General features: G+C 37.8%; 1 protein-coding gene across 8 annotated transcripts in view; it reads right to left on the bottom strand.

The window, feature by feature from the left end:
• Window positions 1-27,501, bottom strand: part of ptprfa (protein tyrosine phosphatase receptor type Fa) — a 563,163-nt gene that overhangs the window by 223,298 nt on the left and 312,364 nt on the right. For 4 of the 8 annotated variants that reach the window (XM_030132451.1, XM_030132452.1, XM_030132453.1 and 1 more), the window contains one exon: window positions 18,916-19,221. The exons of the other annotated variants lie outside the window; for them this stretch is intronic. In XM_030132451.1, the coding sequence (XP_029988311.1) occupies window positions 18,916-19,221 (306 nt within the window). The remainder of the gene's footprint in view (window positions 1-18,915; window positions 19,222-27,501) is intronic. 8 annotated transcript variants of the gene reach the window in all.

Raw genomic sequence — 27,501 nt, 5'->3', positions numbered from 1 at the left:
CGTCCCATTTTGCTGTGTAAGTCCACTGCTGCAAGGCTACGATCAGACTGCAGGCAAATGGGGCCCAAATCTGATTTTTTTTTTTGCCCATATGTGATCTGTATCTGATCTGTTAAAGACAGTTTGAACAGCACAAATCTGATTTTTTCAAATACGACTGAGGCCACTTTCATATGTGGTCCTAAATCCGATAGGTATCCGATATTTTGCAATACAACTTCAGTCTGAACGGCCAGCTCGCATTTATCCGACCCTTACATCATTGAAATGCAAAAAAATATCTCAATTCCATATCCCAGGAGTGTTACTCCCATAAACACAGTGCGTGCCTGCATGGTCACGTATTACGCCTGTCGAGAGCCACCCTGGGCGTCCGAGTGGTGCGTTTAGGTGTGCTCGGATAAAATCACATGAACACTGTCCACCTACAATAATTGGGAAAATTGGACTATTAATACTGTTTTTTTTTTCTTTCTTTTTGAGTAGATTGGACGCCTCATTTGGTGAGTTTAGTTAAGTTTTTGCATGCTTTATTGCGTACTGTATTATTACAGGGTGACAAAAAAAAAATGGGAACTTTTTAACAATCCAATAAAACCAAGAGTGATGGAAGAAAAATATTTTATTCATAGTAATTGAAACCTTAGAACATATCATTTAAGAAACAATGATGGAATTTTCATTTTTTAAAAATGATTTCCTGTAGATGGCGTCCTCCTGTACGAATGCATTCTTGAAATCTGCTGTTGAGATTCCTCATTGACTGCTGCAACATCTCAGCTGGGATACTGTGAATTTCATCCTGAATTCTCTGTTTTAACTCATCCAGAGTTCTTGGTCGAGTCGTGTACACTTTACTCTTGAGATAGCCCCACAAGAAAAAAATGACAAACGGACAAATCTGGCGATCTAGGGGGCCAGGACTACGAGCACTTCTTGGTCGTCCTGTTGGTTTCTTCTTTAGGGCAGATCCAGTCTCTTCAAAGTTATTAATCCAACATTTTATTGCGTGTTTTGATGGAACAGCACCATGACGTCCTAAGTTGTAAAAACGTCGGAACTCCCTCTGCGCAGCTTCAAACTATCACCGTTTTTATAAAACATTTTTATGGTTAATGCACGCTGTTGCCCGTTCCACTGATCCATGGTTACTAAAATGGGGGTGTGTTTACTGGCTCAGGGTCACTGTCTTGCAGTGCTGCCACTTGCTCATGTCTGTCAATACGCACTTCAAAAATTCCCGTTTTTTTGGGTCACCCTGTATTATTATTGCTGTGATTATTTAACTCTTTAAGTGCCAGACAGTTAAGGCTAATAAGCCTTAAAAGTGCCACAGAATTTGGCCGTTTTTCAGTATTTCGCACGTTTTTATAATATTTGAAGAATCCTACAGGAAACCGCTCGGTAACATCCAACCGATTGCTGATTAGATCCAAAACGCACCGGACGCAGCCGATTCATTATTGATCGTAATTTGCATAATTTATAATAATAATAATAATAATAATAATAATAATAATAATCTTTATTTATATAGCACTTTTCATACATTAAAAATTGTAGCACAAAGTGCTTTACATATCAGTTTAAAAATCAGTACCGCCCCCCACCCACACCCACCCACTCACCCGCACACACACACACACATATACATGCAAACCCACAAGCTCACACATACTTAAGAAGACTGACTGAGCATGGGTAGACCAGAACAAAAATGTACAAGTAAAAGTAAAACATCAATTTAGGAGGCGCTGTCTCAGGGAGCCATCCGCACCAGGAGGCAGCCGCCGACCCCGGCGACCAGGCACCAGCAACACAGCCCCGCATCCCAACTAGTGGGAGAGGGCCAACTGGGACCCCCACCCACCAGAAAGAAGCGGACCCCAGTGAGAGAAGGCGCCACAGCCCCCGGAGTCCACAGCCGCCCCCCGGCATGGAGGGCTCCCTCTGATGAAACACCGGAGAATAAGAAACATTAAAAAGATATAAAAATATTATTCGGTCGCGTGACCTCAGATTCCCGTCTGCTTGGTCTCAAAAGGGGGACACAGAAAGAACGTCATCGAAATGTGAGAAAGAAATGGGGGTGGATGGTTTGTTTGTACACAAATATGGCATGTTCTCCAAAGCCGATCTGATCGGCCCGTGGCACTTTACAGGTTGTTTTCGTAGAGCCGATTTAATCGGCCCATGGCACTGAAAGAGTTAATTATTTGCTTTGCATGTAACATATATTTGCTGTGCATGGCTTATGTTTGTGATTTGCATGTTGCCATTTATTTTGCATGTTTTGCTGTGTCCTGCATTCTATTTCGTTTGATTTGAAGCATTAATTACTTTTCTTTTCCTCTCGCCATTCCTGGAAATTATGTTTTAATGTCGATTAATAATTGCTATTTATTCCACCTACAGGCCTATAGGTTTTTAACAAATAGTGATGACAAAAATAAACTTCAATTTTGTAATTTTGTTTAACTTGATTTTTCATCTCGCTTCATGTCCACACCAAGTGTCGCCTTGCTTTCAGTTGGTTTGGTCCTGTAGCCCTTCCACCAGGTTGTCGAGTTAGTACCGTCTAAAATCTAAGTCTAGCACTAAAATTCTACCCTCATGCCACATTTTTGCGCATGCGGGTCACTTCAGGGTCGTAATTAGTTCATACTCAGAACTGATAGAAGTCACATTTAATGTGTAATATAAATGAGCACACAAAAAAATTGGATTTCACCAAAAAATCAGAATTGTGCATTAAGACCTACTGTCTGAACGTAGCCCGGTACTGCATGTTGTGTTCCTGCATGTTCAGCTACTGATGGATTAAAAAAAAAAATGGTTCAAATTCAACATGTTATATGTAAAATATACTGAAAAATAAAGATTATCCTTCACTAGTTGATCATAATTTGAGGTTCCACAGTTGACCAGAACATTATGCACCATTTTCACAAATGAATCTCAAGCTGTTATTAGTATAGAGTCGAGCTTTGATGGAAATATAAGATCACATATGAGTTCTCCAATCTGGGGTCTGGGGAAAATTCCAGCTTTCATCTTTGCACCTTATTGAAATCATCTGAATGTGATCAGAATTTATAAAACTCAACACTGGTGTGACGCTGCTAATGGCTATTTATCAACTTGTGCATAACTCAAAATCCTGATGGACAGAATTCTGGTTTCAGGTTTAGAATCAGTTTAATTTAGATCAAATCAGGCGTCATTTTTTCATGTTGATCAATGTTTGATTGATATTTGTAACACTGATCCAGTTGGCGATAAACACTTTACTTACATACTTTATCAACTGACTTAAATATTTATAATATATTAGCCTCAACCATGCAATTTTACACTGCTTTTCCATTTTTTTCATTGCTTTTTATTGTTGCTACTATGACCTATGGTGGACTGCCACTACTTCTTGGGACACAGCTTTAAAAGTTCCTTTCAGTAAAATTCGAAAAAGTTCCACCAACTTTTCTCTCGACTATAACAGAAACAGAACTTGTATATTTTTATTGCTACTTACAGTGAATAAAGGGCCAGTTGTAATGCATGTAAGTACATGTAAGCAAAAAATCCTCCGGAGTTGATGTATAGTTGCAGAAAAAAATATTAAACCACCCCTTGTTTTCTTCAATTTCTTGTTCATTTTAATGCCTGGTACAACTAAAGGTACATTTCTTTGGACAAATACAATGATAACAACAAAAATAGCTCATTGGAGTTTAATTTCAGAGCTGATATCTAGCCATTTTCTATGTTTTCTTGATAATAACCAAAACCACTTCAGTTCTTACATCAATAACTATGGCATTGTACTGACAAAAACAGTGCTTTTAGACATTCCATGTTTTCTTTCCTGTCTGTTTTAGTCACATGAAACACACAGGAGTTAGTACTTGATTGCATAACCATTGTTTTTGATGACTTCTGATGGTCTAATCATTTTTTTTCCGAAACTGTACATGTGGCATATGCTGTGATGCATTAACCCTTTCATGCATGACTTACGAGAACCTTAGTCAAGATATTTTTCCTGAGTGATTTCATTCCTCTTTAGGGATGACAAAAAAACATGTGATTGAGTTTTTTTTTTTTAAGGAGTTACTAAAATGTCCACTCAGCTGGACACCATGCATTTAATTTTTGAAGCAAAGAAACATGTATTTTAAACCTTATATCAGAAAGTGATATGGAAAACTATGCGATAAAAACTTTTTTAATGCTGCAAATATGATGTTTTCTCACAATTCAGCACATCCTAATACTAACTAGAAGCACTCGGAGAGCGCAGACCTCCACCAAGGCTGATCAGTGGCCCCCCCCGTGGGCCCCCCCACGCCAAGGAGGTTATGTTTTTGCCAGGGTTTGTTTGTTTGTTTGTCTGTCTGTTTGTCTGTCTGTTAGTGTGCAACATAACTCAAAAAGTTATGGACAGATTTTGATGAAATTTTCTGGTCTGCGCCCCCCCCCGTGGGCCCCCCCACCCCCGATCACCACCAAAATTTAATCATGTCTTCCTTATCCCATTTCCAACAAACCCAGAAAATTTCATCCAAATCTGTCCATAACTTTTTGAGTTATGTTGCACATTAACGGACAGACAAACAAACAAACAAACAAACAAACAAACCCTGGCAAAAACATAACCTCCTTGGCGGAGGTAATTAGCAATCGGTTTCCACTCAAACATGTTAGTGCAGATCAGGTTTATCAAGAACAGCAAAGTTACAGTCATGGGATGGATTGCAGTGTTTGGGTTGATGCATAAGTGTCCACTGTGTTGGCTGATATGGAACTAAAACAACAAAACCCATGAATAATAAGAGAACAGCTGTAGAATAACTGTCCACTGTAGTGACCACTGTGCATGAAAGGGTTAATGTAAAGGCCTACATGTATCCACATCAACCTGAACATCAATAATCTTTGGGTGATGTGGTTTGACAGTAACACACTAACATATACAGTGCCGTGAAAAAGTATTTGCCCCCTTCCTTATTTCTGTTTTTTTTTTGCGTATCTATCACACACAAAGGTTTCAAATCATCAAACCCATTTTGATATCACTCAGAGACAACCCAAGGAAATACAAAATGCAGTTTTTAAATGACAGTTTAATTTATTAAGGAACAAAAAAATCCAAACCTATCTGACCCTATTATGTGAAAAAGTAATTGCCCCCTGAACCTAATAATGGGTTGTGCCACCCTTGGCAGCAATAACTGAAATCAAGCGTTTGTGATAATTGGTGATGAGTCTTTCACATCACTCTGAAGGAATTTTGTCCCACTCTTCTTTGCAGAATTGTTTCAACTCCACCATATTGGAGGGTTTTCTAGCATGAACTGCCCGTTTAAGGTCACACCACAGCATCTCAATTGGATTTAAATCCGGACTTTGACTTGGCCACTCCAAAACCTTAATGTTTTTTTTGAGCCATTCAGAGGTGGACTTGCTGGTGTGTTTCGGATTGTTGTCCTGCTGCATGATCCAAGAGCGCTTGAGTTTGAGGGAACAAACTGATGGCCAGATGTTCTCCTTCAGGATTTTCTGGTAGACAGCAGAATTCATTATTCCATCAATCACAGCAAGTTGTCCTGGTCCTGAGGCAGCAAAGCAGCCCCAGACCATCACACTGCCACCACCATGCTTCACTGTTGGCATAATGTTCTTTTTATCAAATGCTGTGCCATTTTTACGCCAGATGTAACGGGCTGCACACCTTCCAAAAAGTTCAATTTTTCACTCGTCAGTCCACAGAATGTTTCTCCAAAAGTCTTGAGGATCATCAAGATGTTTTTTGGCAAATGTGAGACGAGCCTTTGTATTCTTTGCTGACAGCAGGAGTTTTCTCCTGGGAACTCTCCCATGGATGCTATTTTTGGCCAGTGTCTTTCTTATGGTAGAGTCATGAACACTGACCTTAACTGAGGTCAGCGAGGCCTGCAGTTCTTTAGATGTCGTTCGAGGTTCTTTTGTGACCTCCTGGATGAGTCATCGTGGCACTCTTGGAGTAATTTTAGTTGGTCGACCACTTCTGGGAAGGTTTGCCACAGTTTTCTCCATTTGTGGATAATGGCTCTGACAGTGGTTCGCTGGAGCCCCAAAGCCCTGGAAATGGCTTCGTAACCTTTTCCAGACTGATGGATTTCAATTACTTTTTTTCTCATTTCTTCTTGAATTTCTTTGGATTGTGGCGTGATGCGTTGGTTCTTTAGATCTTGTAGTCTACTTCACTTTCTCTGACAGATTCTATTTAAGTGATTTCTTGATTCAACAAATATGGTGGTAATCAGGTTTGGGTGTGGCTTGTGAAATTGAACTCATCTGTCCCAAATTTGTGGTTAGTCACAGTTATTTTGTGATTTAACAAGGGGGGGGGCAATTACTTTTTCTCATGGAGCCAGATAGGTTTGTAATTTTCCCCCTCTTGGTAAATAAAATCATCATTTAAAAACTGCATTTTGTATTTCCTTGGATTGTCTCTGAGTGATATTAAAATTGGTTTGATGATTTGAAACCTTTGTGTGTGATAGATATGCAAAAAAAAACAGAAATCAGGAAGGGGGCAAATCCTTTTTCACGGCACTGTAACTATGTCCACACAACGCTAGGAACACACTGATCTGTAAAGTTCTGGGCTGATACTGACAGTTACAATAACATTTTACCAAAATTGAGCAAACTACTGGCAAGCTATACTCACAGTTTACATCACTGAACTTGACTTAAATTATCTGTCCTACTTACGTACCATCAGAGAGGATATTGGACTGGACATCACACTACTGAAACAGAACTGAATGGAGTGCAGCTGCATCCTGTTAAACATCCGCTGCTGCTATTGGTGAATTATTCGCAGAAAGACTAGGAAAAACCAGCTGATGTCGAGCCAAATGATGGTCTAATAATTTTTTCCGTTCAATATTTTTGCTAAAACATATAAATACACTGTCAGTTTATTTTCCATGGTAACAACCCATGCTTACAATGAGTGGGTTAGTGATTCTGGTCTCCCTGACTGTGTTATGCTTCTAGGAATCATGGAGCAGGATGAGGACGTGGACTCAGGCACCAGGCTGACACTGATGTGAGTCGGAGCGTGTGTTCAGTGTGGAGAATGGACAGATGCTGACGGAATGCACTCAGCAAAGGGATCTCAAAGTCAAATGGGGGGCAGAGAGATGGAAAGAGATGAAAAGAGTGTGAGATTAAAATTCAGTGGGTGTTGCAGGAGAAAATGTGGAAGGAGAGGCTGAGAGAGAGTGGACACGGTGTGGGAAGGACAGCGGGTGGTGAGGGTTAGTGTTTTGGAGGAAGAAAACAAACACAACATAGTTTATGTTTGTCTCTACAATCTGGTTTGCTTTAGTGCAAAGCATTGATTTATTGTTTTTCTAATTTTTGGCTGTAAATATCCGAGCCAAGATCAACAGAACAACAGAAGTGAAGAGATTATAAAAACAGATATAAAAGTTGTTAATATCCTCATCCTTTTTCAATTAATGTTAGTTCGCTGATAGAGATTTGTGATGTATATTCAGTGCAATGTCTCTGTATTTTATATTTTCATCTGTAGCAATAAAATGATTTAAGATAGTGACTTCATATTTTGAGCATATACGAAAGCACATATGGTCTTTCCAGTGATATAATTTTAAAATTTTTATTTGATTATATGATTTGATTTAAGGGCAATATACATTTGACAATTGGTGTGCAATCATTTATTCCAATTTTAATACCTCATATATCAGACATTTTTATCACCACAATAGAATAATTACATAAAAATATCTGATGTGCTCCAATGTGGAAATGCACTGCAACGAAATTACTCTGAAAAACAAACTGTGGATCTTCTTTTACAGAAGTTAAAGGCATATTATACCATAGAACAACTTCTGAAGATTTCATGCGTCTTTCAAAAATAGCTCAAAAGTAACGTCTTCTCAAACCTGTGTCTTTTTTTTGTTTTAAAGTCACGTCCCATTATCAAAACCTCAAAAACTACTGAATATATAAGGTGGACATTTTAAGGTGTTTAAGTTAAACCCTGACCATATTTTCAGGGGAAAAACACCTAAAAAGACATACCCAAAGTAAATGAAGAATTACTTCACAATAATAAGGTTCATATGGATGTTCTTGGTGTCTATGGACATTTAGAGACCTCACAGAATCTATTCCCATTGTCTAAAATATTGTATCTATTACTATGCCTGAGTAAACTGTAAAAAACTAAAAGAGAAATTGGAATTTTTTTTATCCTCGCCTGTTTTTTTTTGGCTGGATTGACGATGATATGCAAAAATTAATTGTTTGTGTCGGAGATTTTTAATAGCGTATATTTCACCCCACAAAGATTAAAAATCATGTTTGAACATTAAAGTTTGCACTAAAATACACTTTTGATGTACTTTTATTAACATTAGGGTCTAAACTTTGAGCAAAAGTTGAAAAAAACATTCATTGTCCTGATTTATTATATTTTTATAGTAGATGAATATTAGTATAATTTTTTTGGCCCACGGGCGGGCTGATAGGGCGAAAGGGGTTAACAAGACTAATAACACTACTTCCTAGAAGTATGAAGTCAATTGGAAATGGCTGTCTGGTAACATTTACTGATACCAGGTGATGTGAGGAGTAATTTACCATAAAATAGAATTTTACAAGTCAAGAAAGTTGTAGTTTGTGATGTTTGTGTAGTGCAGGATCATCCAGTTTAATGTGTAATGGCTCAGTGGACTGCATCTGTCATTGTATGTGATACACGTCACTGACACTGATATGGTTGTTACTTCTGCACAATTCACATTGTTCTTCGAGGGTGAGGTGAATCACTGAGAAAATCACCACAGTCCGGTCATGTTGAAGCTGTAGAAGCATCTTCAGCGACTCTTTACGACCTGACAGGTGTATAATCTTTCTATATAAGAATTTTTAGTCAGACACTTCAGTAGCTTTCTTGACTTGAACGTATCATCATATCAAACGTGTAAATGATGGAATGATTCCTCATCTTTCAACATTGACTGTAATACATTTTTTTCTCCTCTCTGAAATGCAATCCTGTGGGCTGGGGTGGGACTTTACCCCACTATAGCACCTCAAGATTAATTAAGAATTTCTGCAGTTTCCATCATATGTTTCTATAACCACAGACATAATCTCAATGTTAAATACATAGAATCTCAACCTTTCTAATCTGTATTTATATTCGTTCAGCTCAAATCCTTCAGGTCAGATCCCACCCCAGTTACCTCAGGTGTCCCCCAGGGCTCAGTCCTGGGGCCCCTTCTTTTCATTATTTACCTTCTCCCCCTTGGCAATATTTTCAGAAAATTTAATATCCATTTTCACTGTTTCGTGGATGACACACAGCTCTACCTCACCACCAAACCTTGCTCCACACTCCCACCCTCCTCCCTCACCTCCTGCCTCTCTGAAATCAAACTCTGGTTCACCTCCAACTTCTTGAAACTCAATAGTGATAAAACAGAAATGCTCCTCATTGGCACGAAATCCACTCTCTCCAAAACCAACACCTTTTCCCTCATTATCGACAGCTCCTCAGTCTCCCCCTCACCTCAGGTTAAGAGTCTGGGTGTCATCCTCGATGGCCTACTGTCTTTCAAATCCCACATCAATAACGTCACCCGGTCTGCATATTTCCACCTGCGCAACATCAACCGTCTTCGCCCCTCCCTCACCCCCCATACCACCTCTATTCTTGTACACAGTCTCGTAACCTCCCACCTTGACTACTGTAACTCCCTCCTATTCAGTCTCCCCCAAAAGTCCCTCCATAAGCTCCAACTGGTCCACAACTCTGCCGCCCGCATTATCACCAAAACCCCCTCCTACCACCACATCACCCCTATCCTCCAGGAACTACACTGGCTCCCAATCAAACAGAGAATTGAATTCAAACTCCTCCTGTACACATTTAAATCCATTCACAATCTCGCCCCTCAGTACCTGTCTGACCTCCTCCATGTCACCACTCCAGCCCGTTCCCTCAGGTCCTCCTCCTCTATCCACCTCACCATGCCCCCTGTCCGTCTCAGCACCATGGGAAGTCGAGCCTTCAGCCACTCTGCTCCTCAGCTCTGGAACTCCCTCCCACCATCCATCGGTAACTGTGACTCTCTCCCCACATTCAAATCCAGACTCAAAACTCACCTTTTCAGAATAGCCTACCCCCCATAAGCTCTAATCTCCATTCTACTACTTCATTTCTATATAAAGTAATTATTTGTTTTAATCTGTTTATTTCTTTGTATTCTATGGATTGTTTGTTTTATCTTGTTGTACAGTGTCCTTGGGTGTCTTGAAAGGCGCTTATAAATAAAATGTATTATTATTATTATTATTATTATTATTATAGACACATATATCAGCGTAGTATTTCAAAGGCTCATGTCACTTATACTGAGTCATGCTCCATTTATTGTGTGAGTTAAGTTCTAGCGTGAGTAAACTGCAACTACAACAGGCCTTGTAATGTACACTGTTCAGAGAGAATGCATTTCATGTCTATATAAAGAAAATTGTGTTATTTCACTGTCTTTATTGCTGCAACATATGACAGCAGAATTACTGTTAAAATACTAACGCTTAAGTTTAAAGCAGCGTATAACTTTCATCAAAAATGTTTTTTTTTTCAAATTTGCAAAACATGAGTGATAGCCTAATTATTACTAATCCATTAGTCTTTCAGAAATTTTGTCGCGACGTGCATTGTGGGAATGGTAATTCCACGCAGCTGCAATCTCGTTGTCGCTTCATGAGTGCTGAACCCAAATGTCACCTTTATCTCCATCCACTGACTATACTCATTCTTTAAAACAATGCTGGTGGACTAATTAATAATAATAATAATTTTATGTTGTAGTGATCTGGGTCGTTTTCTTGCCGAAGCTGTGAGAAACCACTTTTGCTTGCTCGCCATCTTTGTTGCTGCTGCGACTGCGTGGAATTCCCATTCCCACAGTACACTTTGTGACAAAATGTCCAAAAAAGGCCCAAGTGACGTTTTTGTTTGTAATGTAAAATAAACGGATTGTTTTTATGATGGAGTCATCTTTGAAGTTACTCACTGTGAGGGAAGTGATTCGGGTGTGTAAGCTCAGAAAGACTAATGGATTAGTGATAATTAGGCTATCACTGAGGTTTAACAAATTTGAAAAAAAATTTGTGATAAAAGTCATACGCTGCCTTAAGCAGTGGAAGCATTAAATACACACGGCTGCAAAAGTGAATTAAGAAAATACTCACAATTTGTCTATCAATATTTAAGCACAAACAACCTTTTAACTTCAGCGCTTTTACCGCATAAAACTAAAAATCTGCAGCAGTCAAGATCTGAATGTGAAGTGAAGCTCTGAATTTATATAAACCTGACATCTTCTGCCTATTGAGAAAAAGCATAAAAGCAGATCCTTTAAAAAAATATACAAAATAAATTGAGATCAAATGAAGCGTACATTTTATTTTGATGACTTGACTTTTAGGTTAACAGCTAACCTGGCTTTAGTGATGGAAATAAAGCACTACTACCACTGAAAAAGAAATGCACCAATGTATAAATCCTATATTCTCACTTAAACAAATGTACTTGAGCATTATCAGCACAATGTATTTGAAGTATGAATAGTCAAAGTAATCACTGTGCAGTGAAATAATCCCTGACTGTGGTTTCCTATTATTTGTGATGTTTCTGTGGTATTTTCTGCATGTTGAATTTTAGCGACTGTTTCACTTGACACCACCGTCATCAGGGTGTAGCGATAATCACCTCTTCTTGGTTCCTATAATGAGCTGTTTGTGCTGCTATAACATGTTTGTCCCATTTATACCCCACATGTCCTAAAAGCTGCTACCTGTTGTTTTGTTTTGTTTTGTTTTTTTTCTTTTCTTTTAATTATGGAAAGCAGTGCCAACCTTTGCGTTACTAATTTTGTCAACTTGTTGCTGTGGAGGCTGGAATGTTTTGTGTGTGTTATTGATCTTTTGCAGCAGGGAGTGTACAGACAGACTGTCATTTTCTGCAATTTGTCTAAAAAGCCACAAGTAAAGCAACAGGAGCTCTTTAGTGTCTGGGGCTGCCATAAGTGACAAGTGTATGTGTTGGATGATCATTTTTCTAATCAGATAATACAACACTCTGGATGAAGCAGATAAGGTATTTCTTCAAGGTGATGCAGTAAATATGCAAGGTGCTAAAGCATGCGTTAATAAATGGAGGGTTGGAGGCTGCACTGATGATAATCACATCATATCTGATCATATATACTAACCAGGATGGGGGAAGGGGCTGCACGACTATGCACTCAACTAGGACGGCTCATGGTTCTTTACTGCTTATGTTTTTTTCCCTTAAACCCACAGTCTATAGCATTGGTGGATTAAAATATCTACACACAACCAGGGGCGAGATTCACAGAGGAAGTACAAATTAACCCAGAAAGATCCAGAGCTACTTTTGTGGCAGTTCCCAAATGAATGTTTTACTATTTTTAACCTTTCTTAAGTGATTTAGCACGATTCATTTTTAAATTATCCTCTGTATTGAGCATTTTTCAACGTAACTCATGTATTTTCCTATATTTAATTCACTGATCATATAGATATTCATGAAAACTCAGAGTAAATTTAAAGATTATTATATCAGAAACAGTGAAAACTGAAGAAAAAAGTCACTTTTTCAGCAAAGATATTAATAACTGAATGGAAAAACAAGTGGCTCCATCCCCTGTCATTGATCAAACTCCATGCAACTCCAACTCCATCAAGCTCCATCCTTGCATTTTTTCCACAGTAAATCATGTTTTTTTTTTCCTATATTTAATTTACTGATGTTCATACAAGCTCAGATTAAAGTTGAGGGTGATTATATTAAAAACTGAGTCACTTTTTCAGTAACAATATCAGTAATGAAACATAAAATCTAGTATCTCCATCCACTGTCATTGATCCAACTCCATGGGTTCTACTGGTGAATCAATGTTCTAGAAGATGACGGTGTTTCCATGGTAACTACAGAGCCTCTGAACATCCAAATGGGTCATATCTGATGACCATGAAAAGACGACAAACTGCATTTTACACCAATTATTTACATGTACTGATAGGATTAGTGGATCAACAGGTATTAAACGGTTTAGATCAGTAAATGGTTTTGGTCTGTAGTGGACATTTGGGTCTTTATGGGTTAAAAAGCACCTGATTCCCATTTTTATTTGGGCAACTCTTCAGAAGTTTGTTTCAAATTCACTTGATGTTTTATGGAAACGCAATTTATGACTTATGATGACACAAGCCAGTTTCTAAAATTAGTAGACAGTGTCACTAACATTAACATTAACACTAACATTAGTGGTTCAGAAGTTATTAAATATTTTACACCAGTATTTGACTTTGCTCACCAGTGGCTGTTTGGTTCTTTCTGGGTTAAGAAAAGAAATCGTTGAAGGGAGTTTTAGAGGTCAGTTTTAAAGTTCTTAATCTTCCACAACACACAAAATTACTGTTGTGTTTTTGAATTGTATGTTATTTAAACTCTTAAATTGTGTTTAATTCTCTGTGTTGTGGTTTAATTCTATGTACATCTGAGACTCATGTCAAAGGTAAATTTCCACTGCACTTGCAATGATTTTTCTGGCTCTGATTCTGAACTTGTGACACAGCCAGTTTATTCAATAATGACCTAGACCAGTGCAAATTAGTGCAGATTCAGATAATCCATAGATACACCTCATGTAAGGATTCTTCTAGTAACACATAAACCTAATTACACACCAATATGAGATAAACGTGTAGGTTTTATGCATGCAGTGCTTTCTGGAAATGGAAACACAGGCCAAATGGATGGACGAAAGGAGTGATAGAACTGTAAGAGTTATTGGATCAATGTGAGCAACACTGAAATAGTGCCTAAAACACTTTAGTCCAACCTTCAATATGTGGATTATCGTTATGATCAAAGTAAATACAGGAAGAGAAAGGAGCGATCCGCAGAGGAAATTAAAGCGATAGCAAAGCGTATAAAATAAAGGAGAAACATAGAGAAGTGATATTTGTAGCTGGACTGAATCCTGACTTTCATTTTTCACATTAATCTGTAGTTAAATATGAGTGGTAGATATATTTATTATATACGGTGAGTGGGCTATTGTATTTGTTAATATCAGTAACAGAGAGGAAACTGTAAAAAAAAAAAGAAAAAAAGCCTTGGAAAATGAAATATCTTTGAATTTTTGTATGTAATATGACTTTTTTTTTGGCTTGAAACCTCCTGCCTTTATGACATGTTAACATTATGCTAATGGTTGTTTTCAATAATGATCTCAGGAGAACAATGCAGGTGGAAATGTGGACTGTTTTGTTGTCAATCCGCTCTGATAACGCCAATCCTCTGTCATTCAGATTAATCAACTCAAGTGGAGAAAATTTACTTCTACCACCTCCTCTGTGTTTTCAGCAGAGCCTCCTCCACGTATATCCGTCACATCCATGCCAGGCGCAAACAGGTTAGGACATGCTTTTTGTCGGCGTTAAATAATCGTGTAAGCAGAGGCGTTAGCAGTAAATTGACAGCTGCATACAGCCTTCGTAAATCATGTCGCACGACTCCTTTAAATACTGTCCTCCGTAAAATGTGTGCTAAAATGTGTGCTTTTAAATGGAAGCTTCTACAAATACACATGCAATTAGGTCAGCGGTAGAATGGTGTCCATGTCTTTCCAGTACTAACTTTGTTTGTGTTGCGCCTCTTTAGTAAATCACAACAGTACTTTTGTCAAACAAGAGTTTTCAGTGGTGCAAAACATTAGTACATCTGGCCCTATTTCTACACTACATAGTTTCTTGTGCCTTATTTACTGACCTTCGGTGTTTTCGACTGCAAAAAACACAAAACACTATTCCAGAGGTCCAGGGGTTTTTGTGATTTTCCTGGTGAAACATCTCTGCAGGTCACACTGTTTGAATTATGCAAACATACAGTGGTGTGCAAAAATATTACAACACTTGTCAAATCTTAAGAAACTGGTGGTTTATTTGTTCCCAGAGCCTGAATGTCACTTTTTTTGCCATTGCAAAAGGTAAAGGCAAAGGTACAGAAAATATTTCACCTACAAATTTACCAGTCCAGTCCTTTATTTTTACATTTTACTCTAATATTTAGTGTGGCCCCCCTTGGCAACAATCACAGCAGCACATCTTTCTGGCATTGTATTTTCTGAGAGTTTCAACCCCAATGTCTTTCCAGGCTCTCAGAAGCTCATTCCAGAGAGTTTCCTTAGATTGTTGCCAAGGGAGGCCACACTAAATATTAGAGTATAATGTAAAAAAAAAAGAGGACTGGACTGATAAATTTGTAAGGCAAGGCAAGTTTATTTGTACACTGTAAGCCCAGAAGTTGTATTTACTAAAATGCTTTAATTACAGTGTACTTAAATGATTTAAGTTTAATGACATTACTATAAAATGTTCAGTATATTCTACTAATTTGTAGACACAGTTGAAAGTACGAAAAAGTTTAAGTTGAAAGGATTTAAATCCCTAAGTTTTAGTCATGACCACACCTTTTTATCTGTGCATTGCATTGTGGGTATTGGGCATGTTGTTGAAAATGTGTTATTTTTATGTGCAGGAGTTCAGCGGGGTTGTGATGTCAGTGTTAATTTTGACTTAATTTGTGAATGGCAATGTTTATTGGCCTTTTTGTGTTTGTTTTTGTATTTTTGTAGAGCTGCACCATGAGTCAGAGCCATAGGAAGAACTATGGATTTACTGTTTATCTAACATTTGTCTTGATCAAAGGAAATTTTAAGGTTTTGCTAAATTAAAAGCATTTCCTGTACTGACAAATGACATCGAGCGAACTTCATTAACTTCCATCCGTGCTACAATATATTAAGTTGAATAATCAAATAAAGCACTTTGCATTGCAAAAGATTTTAATGTAAATCAACTTGGAATTGAGTCAAATGAACTGATGATATTAAGTCTAATAATTATACAAAGCAATTGACATTGCAACAAATTTTTTAGTTAAATGAACTCAGCATTTAGTGTGTTGTACTTAAAATAGCAATTCCATTCAAATCAAGCATTTAAGTTTAATACACTCAAATTTTCATTACTCATTACTTAAATTTTTTAAGGCAACGAGTTACCTGAGATTTTTTAAGTAAACTCAACTATTCGGTCTTACAGTGTATAGCACATTTCAGCAACAAGGCAATTCAAGGTGCTTCACACAATGACAGAGAAAAAGAAACACATTTAAAACATTATAAAAGAAACATGTAAAAGGTGATTTAAAAACAGCAAGTAAGAAAACAACACATAAAATCCAAAAATATAAAAACACACATTAAAGTAAGAGTTGCAATGCAGAGTTTCGAAGGAGAATATAAAATGTAAAAAGTGAAAAGCCTTTTAGTCAAAGGCAGCAGTGAACAGGTGAGTCCTTAACCTTGACTGAAAAGAACTCAGACTCTCAGCAGACCTGATATTTTCTGGTAGTTTGTTCCAGATATACGGAGCATAGAAACTGAACACTGATTCTCCATGTTTAGTTCGGACTTTTGTAACACAGAGCAGACCTGCACCAGACGACCTGAGTGGTCTGGATGGTTCATACTGGACTAGAAGGTCTTTGATGTATTTTGGGCCTAAACTATTCAGTGCTTTATATGCTAGCAAGAGAATTTTAAAGTCTATTCTCTGAGAGACAGGGAGCCGGTGTAGAGACCAGTAGGTGAAATATTCTCAGTCCCTTTGCCTTTACCTTTTGCAATGGCAAAAAAGTGACATTCAGGCTCTGGGAACAAATAAACCACCAGTTTCTTAAGATTTGACAAGTGTTCTAATATTTTTGCACACCACTGTATACCTCTACAAACAACATATTGATCAGATTTTTCTAATGGATAATAATGCCCACACATACACATACACATATACACCCATGAGCCACCCCTCTCTCCATTTTTCTCTCTACTTACAGAGACAGAAACATTTCCAACACAATAAGAGCATGAGGCAATCAAATTAATCCAGACATTGGTAAGACTAATGGAATTAAGAAGGAGAAAATGAAAGGAAGGAGTCATGAAGATGGAAAAGCAGAGCTGCAGTTCATTTGTAAGCAGACAAAATAACCTGAGCTGCAGAGGAGAGGCTCCACACTGCGCTGCTTCTCTTCCTAAGCCCCTTTGACACTGTTCATGACTTATCCTGTGATACTTTGATTTCCTCTAGCGGCTCCAGAAAAGAGCCTATTACTCTCTCATTGGTTATGATACGGCCAATTGTGCCTTCTCAAAAAAAAAAAAAAGGGAATCCTCTTGTAAGGATTTGTTAGAATGGCGTCTTATAGCTGTGAGCGTTCACCTGTGCTACGTCTTGACAGGAATACTCCATATGTGCGACGTACGGCACAGTCTCCCACCGGACTGAATCATAGTGGCCGTTCAGTCGGCGTCTGAGACCTGCTGTCTGACCGAAGGCACAGAAGGAGCATGTCATAGCACCACTCACACAATTTTCCAGATACCTCACCCAGGCAGAGCAGCAGAGTGTCAGACCAAAGCTGTTAGGACAGGTGGACAGACAGACGCTGCACAAGTCTCACAAAACAGGCTCACAAAATGCATATGCGATAAAATGTGAATGCTTAACCCAGTGTTTCCCAACCTTTTTTGGCTCGTGACCCCATTTTAACATCACAAATTTCTGGAGACCCCAGACATTCAAAATGGAGCTTTTTTTTTTTTTTTTTTTGCTAAAATATTTTTTTTTTTGATCATGTAACATTTTGCTATACTATGTTGCAAATAAATATCAATTTTAGATGACATTTAGTCTATATAAAGTATATTATTATGGACGGAGGCAAAAAAGCCAGGTGTAGATTACTGCACAAAGTAAGAATTTTATTTTCCTTGGTCAGGATATGTACAGTCAGTCCAGCTTGGATTTACAAGGCTGACAATTAATACTGAACAAACAAGAACTCAAACTATGAATTATGAAAGAGCTGCAGCATCTGAAACTGACCACAATGAACATTTGAAAGATAAACAGTACCACAGGGCTTCAGTTTCAGCTTCACAGTTTGTCATGTCTTTTATGTATTGGGATTGTTTCTCTCAACTCACCATATATTTTTTATTAATAATTTTTTTTTATCAATTACTAGAAATTTTAGGCGACCCCATTTGAATTCCAGGCGACCCCACATGGGGTCCCAACCCCAAGGTTGAAAAACAGTGGGTCAACCCTTTGTTGGGCAAGTGACTATTTTTGGTAATTTCGGCAAACATTAAATATGGGGCCAATCCCGTGCCTCATTGAGGTCAAGAAGCATGTTGGTTTTTATAACATTATACAGTGGTTCAGAGACATTTTATAGAAATATTGAAGCTGTAAATAGTGAATATGAGTGATTTTTGTCAGTTTATGACCTTACAGTCATAGAAAAAATTATTAGACCATCAAAAGTCATCAATAACAACTTTTAATCGAAAAATTAGACTTTTGGCGAAATTGTCATTTTTCCATTAGGTAAATTTTTACGTGCAAGTTATATTTACACAATTTGAGGGTCAATGGAAAAGCGACTAGTGTCAAGTCTAGTCAGGTGAACACTGAGGGTAAGTCACATTGGTCATTAGTGTTAGACTTAAGTCCATTTCAGTTGACTCAAGCCCTCCACCTCTGGGAATATCTTCAAGAAATGCACTAGTATTGTGGACCTTAAATGCTTATACATACATTAAATACCATTTTGTGAGCGTTTGTGAGACTGACCAGCAGCAGCTGAGTGAGTTTTTAAAGGTTAGTATCTACAGGAGGCCCAGTCTACTTCCAGTGATCCCATCAACATACCATCTTCCTGGGTTCGGATGCGGGCTGCGGGGCTCTCCGGGCCGGGCCCCACATTAGTATGGGCCCTCACCCGCACCACATACTCAGTCCACCTCTCCAGGCCCTCCAGCGTGTAGCTGGTGACGTCGGCGCCAAGTCCTGACACCTGGTGGCGCTCCGTGTCCGGCCCTGTCACTGCCTGGTAGGTTATGGAGTAGCGCACTAGCTCCCCGTGGCGTCTGTCTGTAGGCGGGGCCACCCAACTCACCTTGATGCTGGTGGAGGTCGGGCTGAGCAAGCGGACCTCCTGGGGAGGGGCTGAAGGTGCTGATGGAGGGGAGGAGGGAGGGGAATGGTCAAGCAGGGTGGATAATGGATGACAAAGCAAATGGCTCTCTGGACCGCTGACAGATAATTTTATGTGTGTTATGAAAACAGAGTACATATTCAAGACAAGATGGATGATGTAAACTGTAAAACCAATGCCATAAAATAACTTTCATTTTACTGGTGTTTTAACAGGTTTTATGAGAGGGAAACAAGCTGCCAGGACGATTCTAAGTGACATCCATGCAAGTGATGTTAGATTTGTGCTGTGAAAACACTGTTATAGACAAAAGCTGCTTTGGATAAATACTAAAAAATATTGGATATGGATTTGATTTAATTTTTCAAGCAGCTGTTAAATTATGTTCTAAAATTTAAAGTTTTTCATAAACTACTTGGTAATTTGGCAGCCACAGTAATATAATGAACAGCAAATTAATTTCTGTATTCAGTTTCCTTCAGCTATATTTTATTCAGTAATGACTTCAGTGCTAAATTTAAACGCACTATTTAAAGTCTCAGTGGCATTAAAACTATAACAAATGCTTTTACTCTTGTGCTGCAATGAGACAAACTCACATTATTAAATTACAATTTAATTACTCCAAAGAGAAACTCTTTATATGAACCGTTCCCAGTGAGTCCTGTCTGACACCTCACTTTCAACATTCAGTCCTTCACTAGTTTAGGTCCTAATGGAATCAAAGGTGATGCTTTTATATATTGTCTTGTGGCGCATGTCATCAATAAACCCAAAAACTATTCAAAAATCGTCAATGACTCGTCAAGGGGGTGTGATAAATTGTATGTGTAATGAAATGTTTTGTTGAATTTTTATGTCTCTACAAACTCTACTGGTTGGTATGGTCCAGTTAAATGGGACCAGTGAGGTAGCTGGCAGTTATGGGTCACTACTGGGCTATTATGAATCACTACTTAGTGATGGAGTCGACCAAACAGAGCAAATTTTCAGGAGAAGTCTCCCTAGATTTCAGATTTTTGTTTTAGGTAAATATACAGTTGCGGAAAAAATTATTAGACCATCAAAAGTCATCAAAAACCATGGTTATGCAATCAAGTACTAACTCCTGTGTGTATCATGTGACTAAAACAGACAGAAAAGAAAACACGGAATGCCTAAAAGCGCTGTTTTTGTCAGTACAATGCCATAGCTATTGATGTAAGAACTGAAGTGATTTTGGTTATTATCAAGAAAACCACAGAAAATGGATAGATATCAGCTCTGAAATTAAACTCTTACGAGATATTTCTGTTGTTTTCATTCTATTTGTCCAAACAAATGTACCTTTAGTTGTACCAGGCATTAAAATGAACAAGAAATTGAAGAAAACATGGGTGGTCTAATAATTTTTTCCACGACTGCAGCTGTTGGGGACAATATATATATTTCATTGGATGTTCCCTGACCATGAAGATTACATCTGATTCATTTTAACTTAGTTCTGTTTAACTGTTGCTTTATCTCAGTCGGTCAGCGTTAATACTATTATATTGTGCACATCAGTTGTTATATCTGGGGAAACTGTGACATGACTAAAAAAAATGTTGGAGGAACTGATAACAAACCATATACTGGCAGCTCATCAGACATATTTCATTCACAGGCTGAGTAATTAGCTTACTATAACCCACAATTATGGCCTGTTGTTTGGCAACAACCAGCAGACGACCACCTATTTTCATCTGTTTCATTTGTTACTGTAATCATCACAATGAACAGCATCCAAGATTGTAATTTTAGCCATAACCATGAACTTTTCCTGACTAACATTTGTGTTGTTTTTATGTTTTGACCAATCCGACCTTAACCATGACACGTCTGAAAATAACAGGGATTTCATACATGTGAACATCATCATCATGTAGACTTTTGTACATTGTGTTCATGAAAAGATGATAAGGGTTTGACTCACTTAGAGGTTGTTGAAAAAAAGAGAAACTAGGACCTACAAAATGGAGTGAACAGAAATCCTCTGTATATCGGTCAACAGTGTGTTCAATGTAGTCTTATTTTCCTGTAAAAACACATTTGATGATGTTAGTCCAAGAATTTCCAAAAAGATAGCGTTAACCCATAAAGACCCAGTGCTACTTTTGTGGCAGTTCCCAAATACATTTTTCTCTATTTAATCTTTCTTAAGTGATTTATCACTATTTATTATAATATTATTATCTATATTTTACTTGAAAATCATGTGTTTTCCTGTATTTAATTTACTGATGATGTAGATGTTCATAAAAGCTCAGATTAAAGCTGATTATTTTATCAGAAACAGAGAAAACTGAAGAAAAGGTGACTTTTTCAACCAAATATATCATTAATCGAACATAAACCCAGTGTCTCCATCCACTGCCATTGATCCAACTCCATTGGTTTTCCTGATGAATCACTGTTGTAGAAGATGATGGTGTTTCCATGGTAACTATGGAGTCTCTGAACATCCAAATGGGTCATGTCTGATGACCATGAAAAGACGACAAACTGTATTTTACACCAATTATTTACATGTATTGATAGGATTAGCGGATCAACCGGTATTAAATAGTTTAGATCCATCGATGGGTTTGGTCACCAGTGGCTGTTTGGGTCTTTATGGGTTAAAACTAAATGGTTTAATAAATATATTCCATATAATTTTAATCGTATTGTAAAATTCTCTTCTGTATTTTGTGAATTTTCAGTAAAAATCTAATATTTAATTATTTTTAATTCACTGATCATGTAGATGTTCATAAAAGTTCAGATTAAAATTGAGCGTTATTAATCAGAAACAGAGAAAACTGAAAAAAAAAAAAGCCATATAATTTTAATCCTTTCATGTATACTGGTCACTACAGTGGATTTTCTATTATTCTGCTATTCCACAGCTGTTCTGTTGTATATTCATAGATTTTGTTGTTTTGTTTTTTTGCACATATCTTTATTAAAGTTTTAACACATTACATATCTTTTCTGACAGGAATTGGTAACATTGTGTAGATCTCCCCTGAGCATAATAGTTATAGTTTTCACGCAATTTATCAGTAAATACATGTTTCTTTGCTTCAAAAATTAAATGCATGGTGTCTAGCTCTGAGTGGACATTTTTGTAACTTCATGAAAAATAGGTTCATGAGAATTTTTTTTATTGTTATTACTTTTTGTTTTTAAATGTATTTTTTTAACACTTTCAACAAAAAAAAAACAACAACAAAAAAACAACAATTATTTATTTTTCATAAGAAATTTTTCAGTCACATTGTTTTTTTCATGATTAAAGAGAAATAAAAACACTCAGGGAAAAATCTTGGTTAAGGTTCTCATAATTCGCGCATGAAAGGGTTAATCTTCTCTAAAAATTATCTGCCAAGTCCAGAGAGTGAAAACAATAAGGGTAATACTTCACACAGTAACCAACGTTTTGTTATTAAAAAAAAAAAAAAAAAAAAAGAAAAAAAATACAGACATTCTTGCAAAGAAATGAAAGTAACACAGTGTGAAGTTTGAACAACATGAAAGTAAAATAGGCACACAGCAGATGAATGAATGTACAGGCACAAAAGCACAAAATACAGCAAAACCAACGTGAGATGTATGGAGCAGGTGGTTGAGATAACACAGGGGACTATAATGATGTGTGCCTGTGGTGTTGCAGTCGCAGCAGTGTGTGTGGACCCGGTAATGTTCACATCCAAACAGAGTTACAGGCTGCTTTGTGTTGGCCTGCTGCAGAGGTGGTCATGAGGAGTTGAAAGAAAAGAGCGAGAACAGCTATAATTCCATCACACATACATGAGCGTCCGGATTCACGCATGTAGGGGTTCGGTAGATCAAAGAGATGGAGACTGATGTGTGGGAGATCTACAACACCACACCCCACTCACTAATAGAAACAGGGTTATGAAGAAATACCATGATCTGGACCGCTGTGACAGAAAGAGAATTAAGGTTTGGACAGAAAACAAATGAAGTCAACCCAAAAAAAAAAGATGTATTATTTGTAGGATATGAACACAGTGTTGTGATGTTAAGAAGCAGGGCAGGATGTACAGATTGAAGAATTAGGGCATTTCTGTTGGTATACCCAGGAAAGTCGTTTGTGTACATAAATCAGACCTTTTACTACTCACTGTAACAAAACAGATGGAGTTTTTCCTCCTCTTACCAAATCTCACAAAAACTGGAGTCATTTTTCACCTAACCCAAATAGCAGTGAGAGACTTGTATCCACACATAAATACACGCAAAGATCCATAACAGGCAGAGGAGAAGGCATTTTTACATATTCATAGACGTTAATCTGTCCTGAGAAATAGTTGGCGTTAGTTTGATGAACCAATCATGGAGTCTGATCTGTTTATAGATTAATCACTGTATGTTTAATGCAAATTCACACAGGCTATTAGAGGGCTTAAAGTAAGAAGAAGTGGATCACCACCATATTCTGTATCTGACAGAGGATAAGAACTGTATGAGTTACTTAATGTAATTCCATCCATCCATCCATCCATCCATCCATCCATCCATCCATCCTTCAAAATTCCTTTAAACTTTCAGCTCTCCCATCACTCCGTATATTTAAACAGAAATTACGACATTCCCTAGTTGACTGTTGCGCATGTTGACTCCCCTTCTGCTCTCTCCACATAGATGAGTTTCAATGTTTACTAACAACAGTGATGCGCGTGCACCTCAGAGGCAAAAACACCAGTACCAGCTACCAGTCGGCTCACATACACCTCCAGGCTCTCCCCCGGAACTCGTGAAGGAGCGAATATGTTAGTTCTAAAACTGTCCATTAACTGTTTCTGTCCAAAAGCCGATCCCGTCTTCTCTTTCACGGCTGCATAATTTGACTTGACCACATCGGGAAGGCTGTCCCATAGTAGAAAAGCAGACTGTCACAGACGGGTGGGCAGCAGAGGTTGCACTAGACATTTTTATTGTCCGTCATTTTGACGGACAGGGTCGTAAAAATTCCGTCATAACATATTATTATCCGTCATTTCAATTTTTTTTTATTTTTTAATGATAATGAGATATATTTAGTAGTATTTAATGTTCAAAAACATCTCAGTGATGCAGCAGCTGTAGTTGCTGCTGGCTGATAAACCAACGCGATATCACAACTCGCATAATTATATACGCCACTTTTAACTGGTGTGTTATCTGTAGACATTCTAAACTTTCCTTGTGTTTGTTCACACAGTGTCAATCCCATGCACTGAGGGTTCAGGTTCTGTGAACCACAGATCTGGGCACAAACTGATGTGCCATAACACATGAAAGGTAGAAAATGTGTACATATAACACACCAAATGCCATAAGAACTGGCGTATAACTTGCTTGTCTGTCATCCTTCACCGCATCAGTCCCTCTTTTTTCACCGTGTTTATCAGTGCCATCACATTTACTGGGCTTTTAAAAGAACTAAGGAGACTCGGCTGTCTGCACAGTTTGCGCTAGCAAAGTAGCATCTAATTTTGGCTAAAGTCAGCTAAATAACAATTACCCTCAGTATTTTAATCTGTCAAAATGACTGCCTTCAGAATTTTCTGTCATTTAAAAAAAAAAAAAAATCTGTCAGTGGCGGAATATTTCCGGTTAACTCGACCTCTGTCTGGTAGATGTCCAGTACTTACAGATCTGAAGTGTGCACTGCACACACCAGCATTCTGAATTTCCTCCTCAGACCAGTTCTCGCGTCTTAATGCCTGCAACCATAACTTTCACCGATTTTTCTGGAAGGGATGTTTGCCAGCAGGAATTCTGTAGAAATTTAAATCCTTCTGTGTGTTCTTTCTGTTCTGACAACCCACGGCACAGTAAGACGACGGCATTATTCACACTTGCAGTCAGTGTTTTGCTACGAATTCGGAATGCTTTCTGCCTCCAAGGTGCGTGCGCAGCATGTCCTACGTCATCATGAAACTGATCTATACACTCTAGTAGTTATTTATGTTGTTTTTAACTTCACCATTGGTTGCGACTCTTGGATTCATCTGTACTGTTTCCTTTTATCAGTTTTTGTTTTGTTTTGTTTTTGTCTGTTGGGGCCTCTTGCCAGGTCATCATTGTAAATGAGAAGCTGTTCTAAATTGATTTTAACTGGTAAAATAAATTATAAATAAATTAAAATGAATAAATAATCGGCTTGAGGTTTGGACATATTTTCAGTATGGACTACAACCGCTGCTGCTGACAAACAATTATGGACTCGGAGAAATGTTCGTTGGAAGTCTTGACCTTATATGTGCAAATGTCATGATGTAATTAGTTATAAAATGTAACAAATTAAGCAGGAATTTAAACAGGTTGTAGAAATCCACTTGATTTATGCTGGAATGAATATAAAGATAGAGGGTTCAAATTCAAATTTTATGAACTATTAGGGTCCAAATACACAAATAAATGAACCAAAGACTAATAAAAGTGAGTTTAGCAAAATCTGACCCCTTTAAAAGGCATGTCTCCAACACATTTGCACTTGTTTTCATTTACGCATTTACTCTTAGTCAGTTCCCTGCAAACCATGGTTCAACCCCACACGTGAAATTCTAGATCGTGCACACAAATTCGTACACGCAAATTGTGATCTTGGCAGAGCCGGCCCCAAATGTGGATGTTTATTGTGATAACTATTGACAGCAACTAAAGAACATTTCTATTATGATACTATTTCAGTGGAAATGGGAACACCTACAGCCTATGGAGGTGATGTAAATATATTTTGTATTTTATATATATTTTTGTCCATATAGTGTATCTAAATAAACATTTAGATAATGTTCAGTTGTGGTCTAATAGTTTAACATTTCATTCAGCAACAGCAACTCCTGTTTCTGATTTCACAAGGTTGCCAATAACACATATGAATGTAATTCAAGTCATTTCTGTACAATATGTAACTACATTTGGAGACTTGTACTTGTAATCTACTTTTTCCTCCTCCATCTTCATGTGAAGGGATGTAGTGACCAATGACCTTTAACTCTAAGCAATGTCCTTTCAGTCACTTTTTTTATACAGGTTGTCCCAAAAAATTGACATCATTTGAGATGTCCATATCAGAGTGACTACATGGTCAGAAGAAATGATACTTAATTGGATTTATTTTGGACATAAAATGTTTTATTCTACAAATTAAAAAAAAAAAAAAATTCTGGGAGATGATAATTTTATAATGTTCCAAAGTTATTATAAATGTTCAATGTGTGCACCGCTTGTGACAAAGCACACATCAAGTCAGTAGTGGAGTTCCTGCCACACTCGCAGCCGGGTTAGGGTTTGGTTACCCTAACCCTAACCCTTAGTGCAGGGTTCTAACAAATTCCCATTGCACATTCACATTTGAGTTTGGGCATACTTCAACACACAGAATGCCTTTTCTGTGTAGTAAACTGCATGTCTATTCCTGAAAGCAGGTCAATAAAAATGATTACACTTTTTTGAGCAAAAAGAGCAAACAAATTTTGAATAAATTATTAGGGGATGAAATGATATCAAATTTTTTGGGACATCCTGTATATTGATGAAATGCTGAACAACAACAAAAAAAGTAGAACAGATCTGTTTTGCAACGTGGAGATGTATTTGAAAGAATGATTTTTTGTGATATGCAGCTATCCTTCTCTTGCTCTGCTGCTAAAAACAAAAAAACAGGTGGTGAGATCATGAGATCAATCCTCTTTCAGTGCATCTCCTCTGATGGCCTGTCAGTTTTAAGACTTCGAATCTGACAAGCTCCAGCTATATCCTGTAAATAAACACAACAAACCAGACAGTGGCTGTCAGAGGGATGAAAGGATGGAGGGAGTTAGACCAGCAGAAGTGTCAGCATTGGTCAGGGTTTTTAGTTCTGTTAGCAAGTTTCCTGACATGATGGGTCTGGGTGCCGGAGGAGTGATGAGGCACTGTGAATGAGACAGACTGGTTGGAAAGTCTTTTGTTGGCGGTGTGACTGCTGCTAGCTCAGGTATTTCACTGCAGACAGCAAAAACAGGTGGCTGAGGGGGAGCTTTCATTCCATCTGAGAGCTGTCAGAAATATTAGACGTTCAAGCCCACGCCTCATATTGTTGGATAGACGTAGACAGATCCGATGCTGGGTCCATTTAGTTAAAGGTGTTCAACGGAATAAGTGTCAGGGTGAGAGTAGAGATCGAATGGCAGGACTCAGAACCCTGCACATCAGCGCACTCTTTGCTATGTTTCTTGTGACAAACTATGATTTTGAAGGAACATGACAGTCGTGATAAAAACTATCTGACACTGCAGCTG

Source organism: Sphaeramia orbicularis, chromosome 4 (genome assembly GCF_902148855.1).
Source record: "Sphaeramia orbicularis chromosome 4, fSphaOr1.1, whole genome shotgun sequence".
Classification (NCBI taxonomy): Eukaryota; Metazoa; Chordata; class Actinopteri; order Kurtiformes; family Apogonidae; genus Sphaeramia; species Sphaeramia orbicularis.
This window is presented reverse-complemented; position numbering and strand designations above follow the sequence as displayed.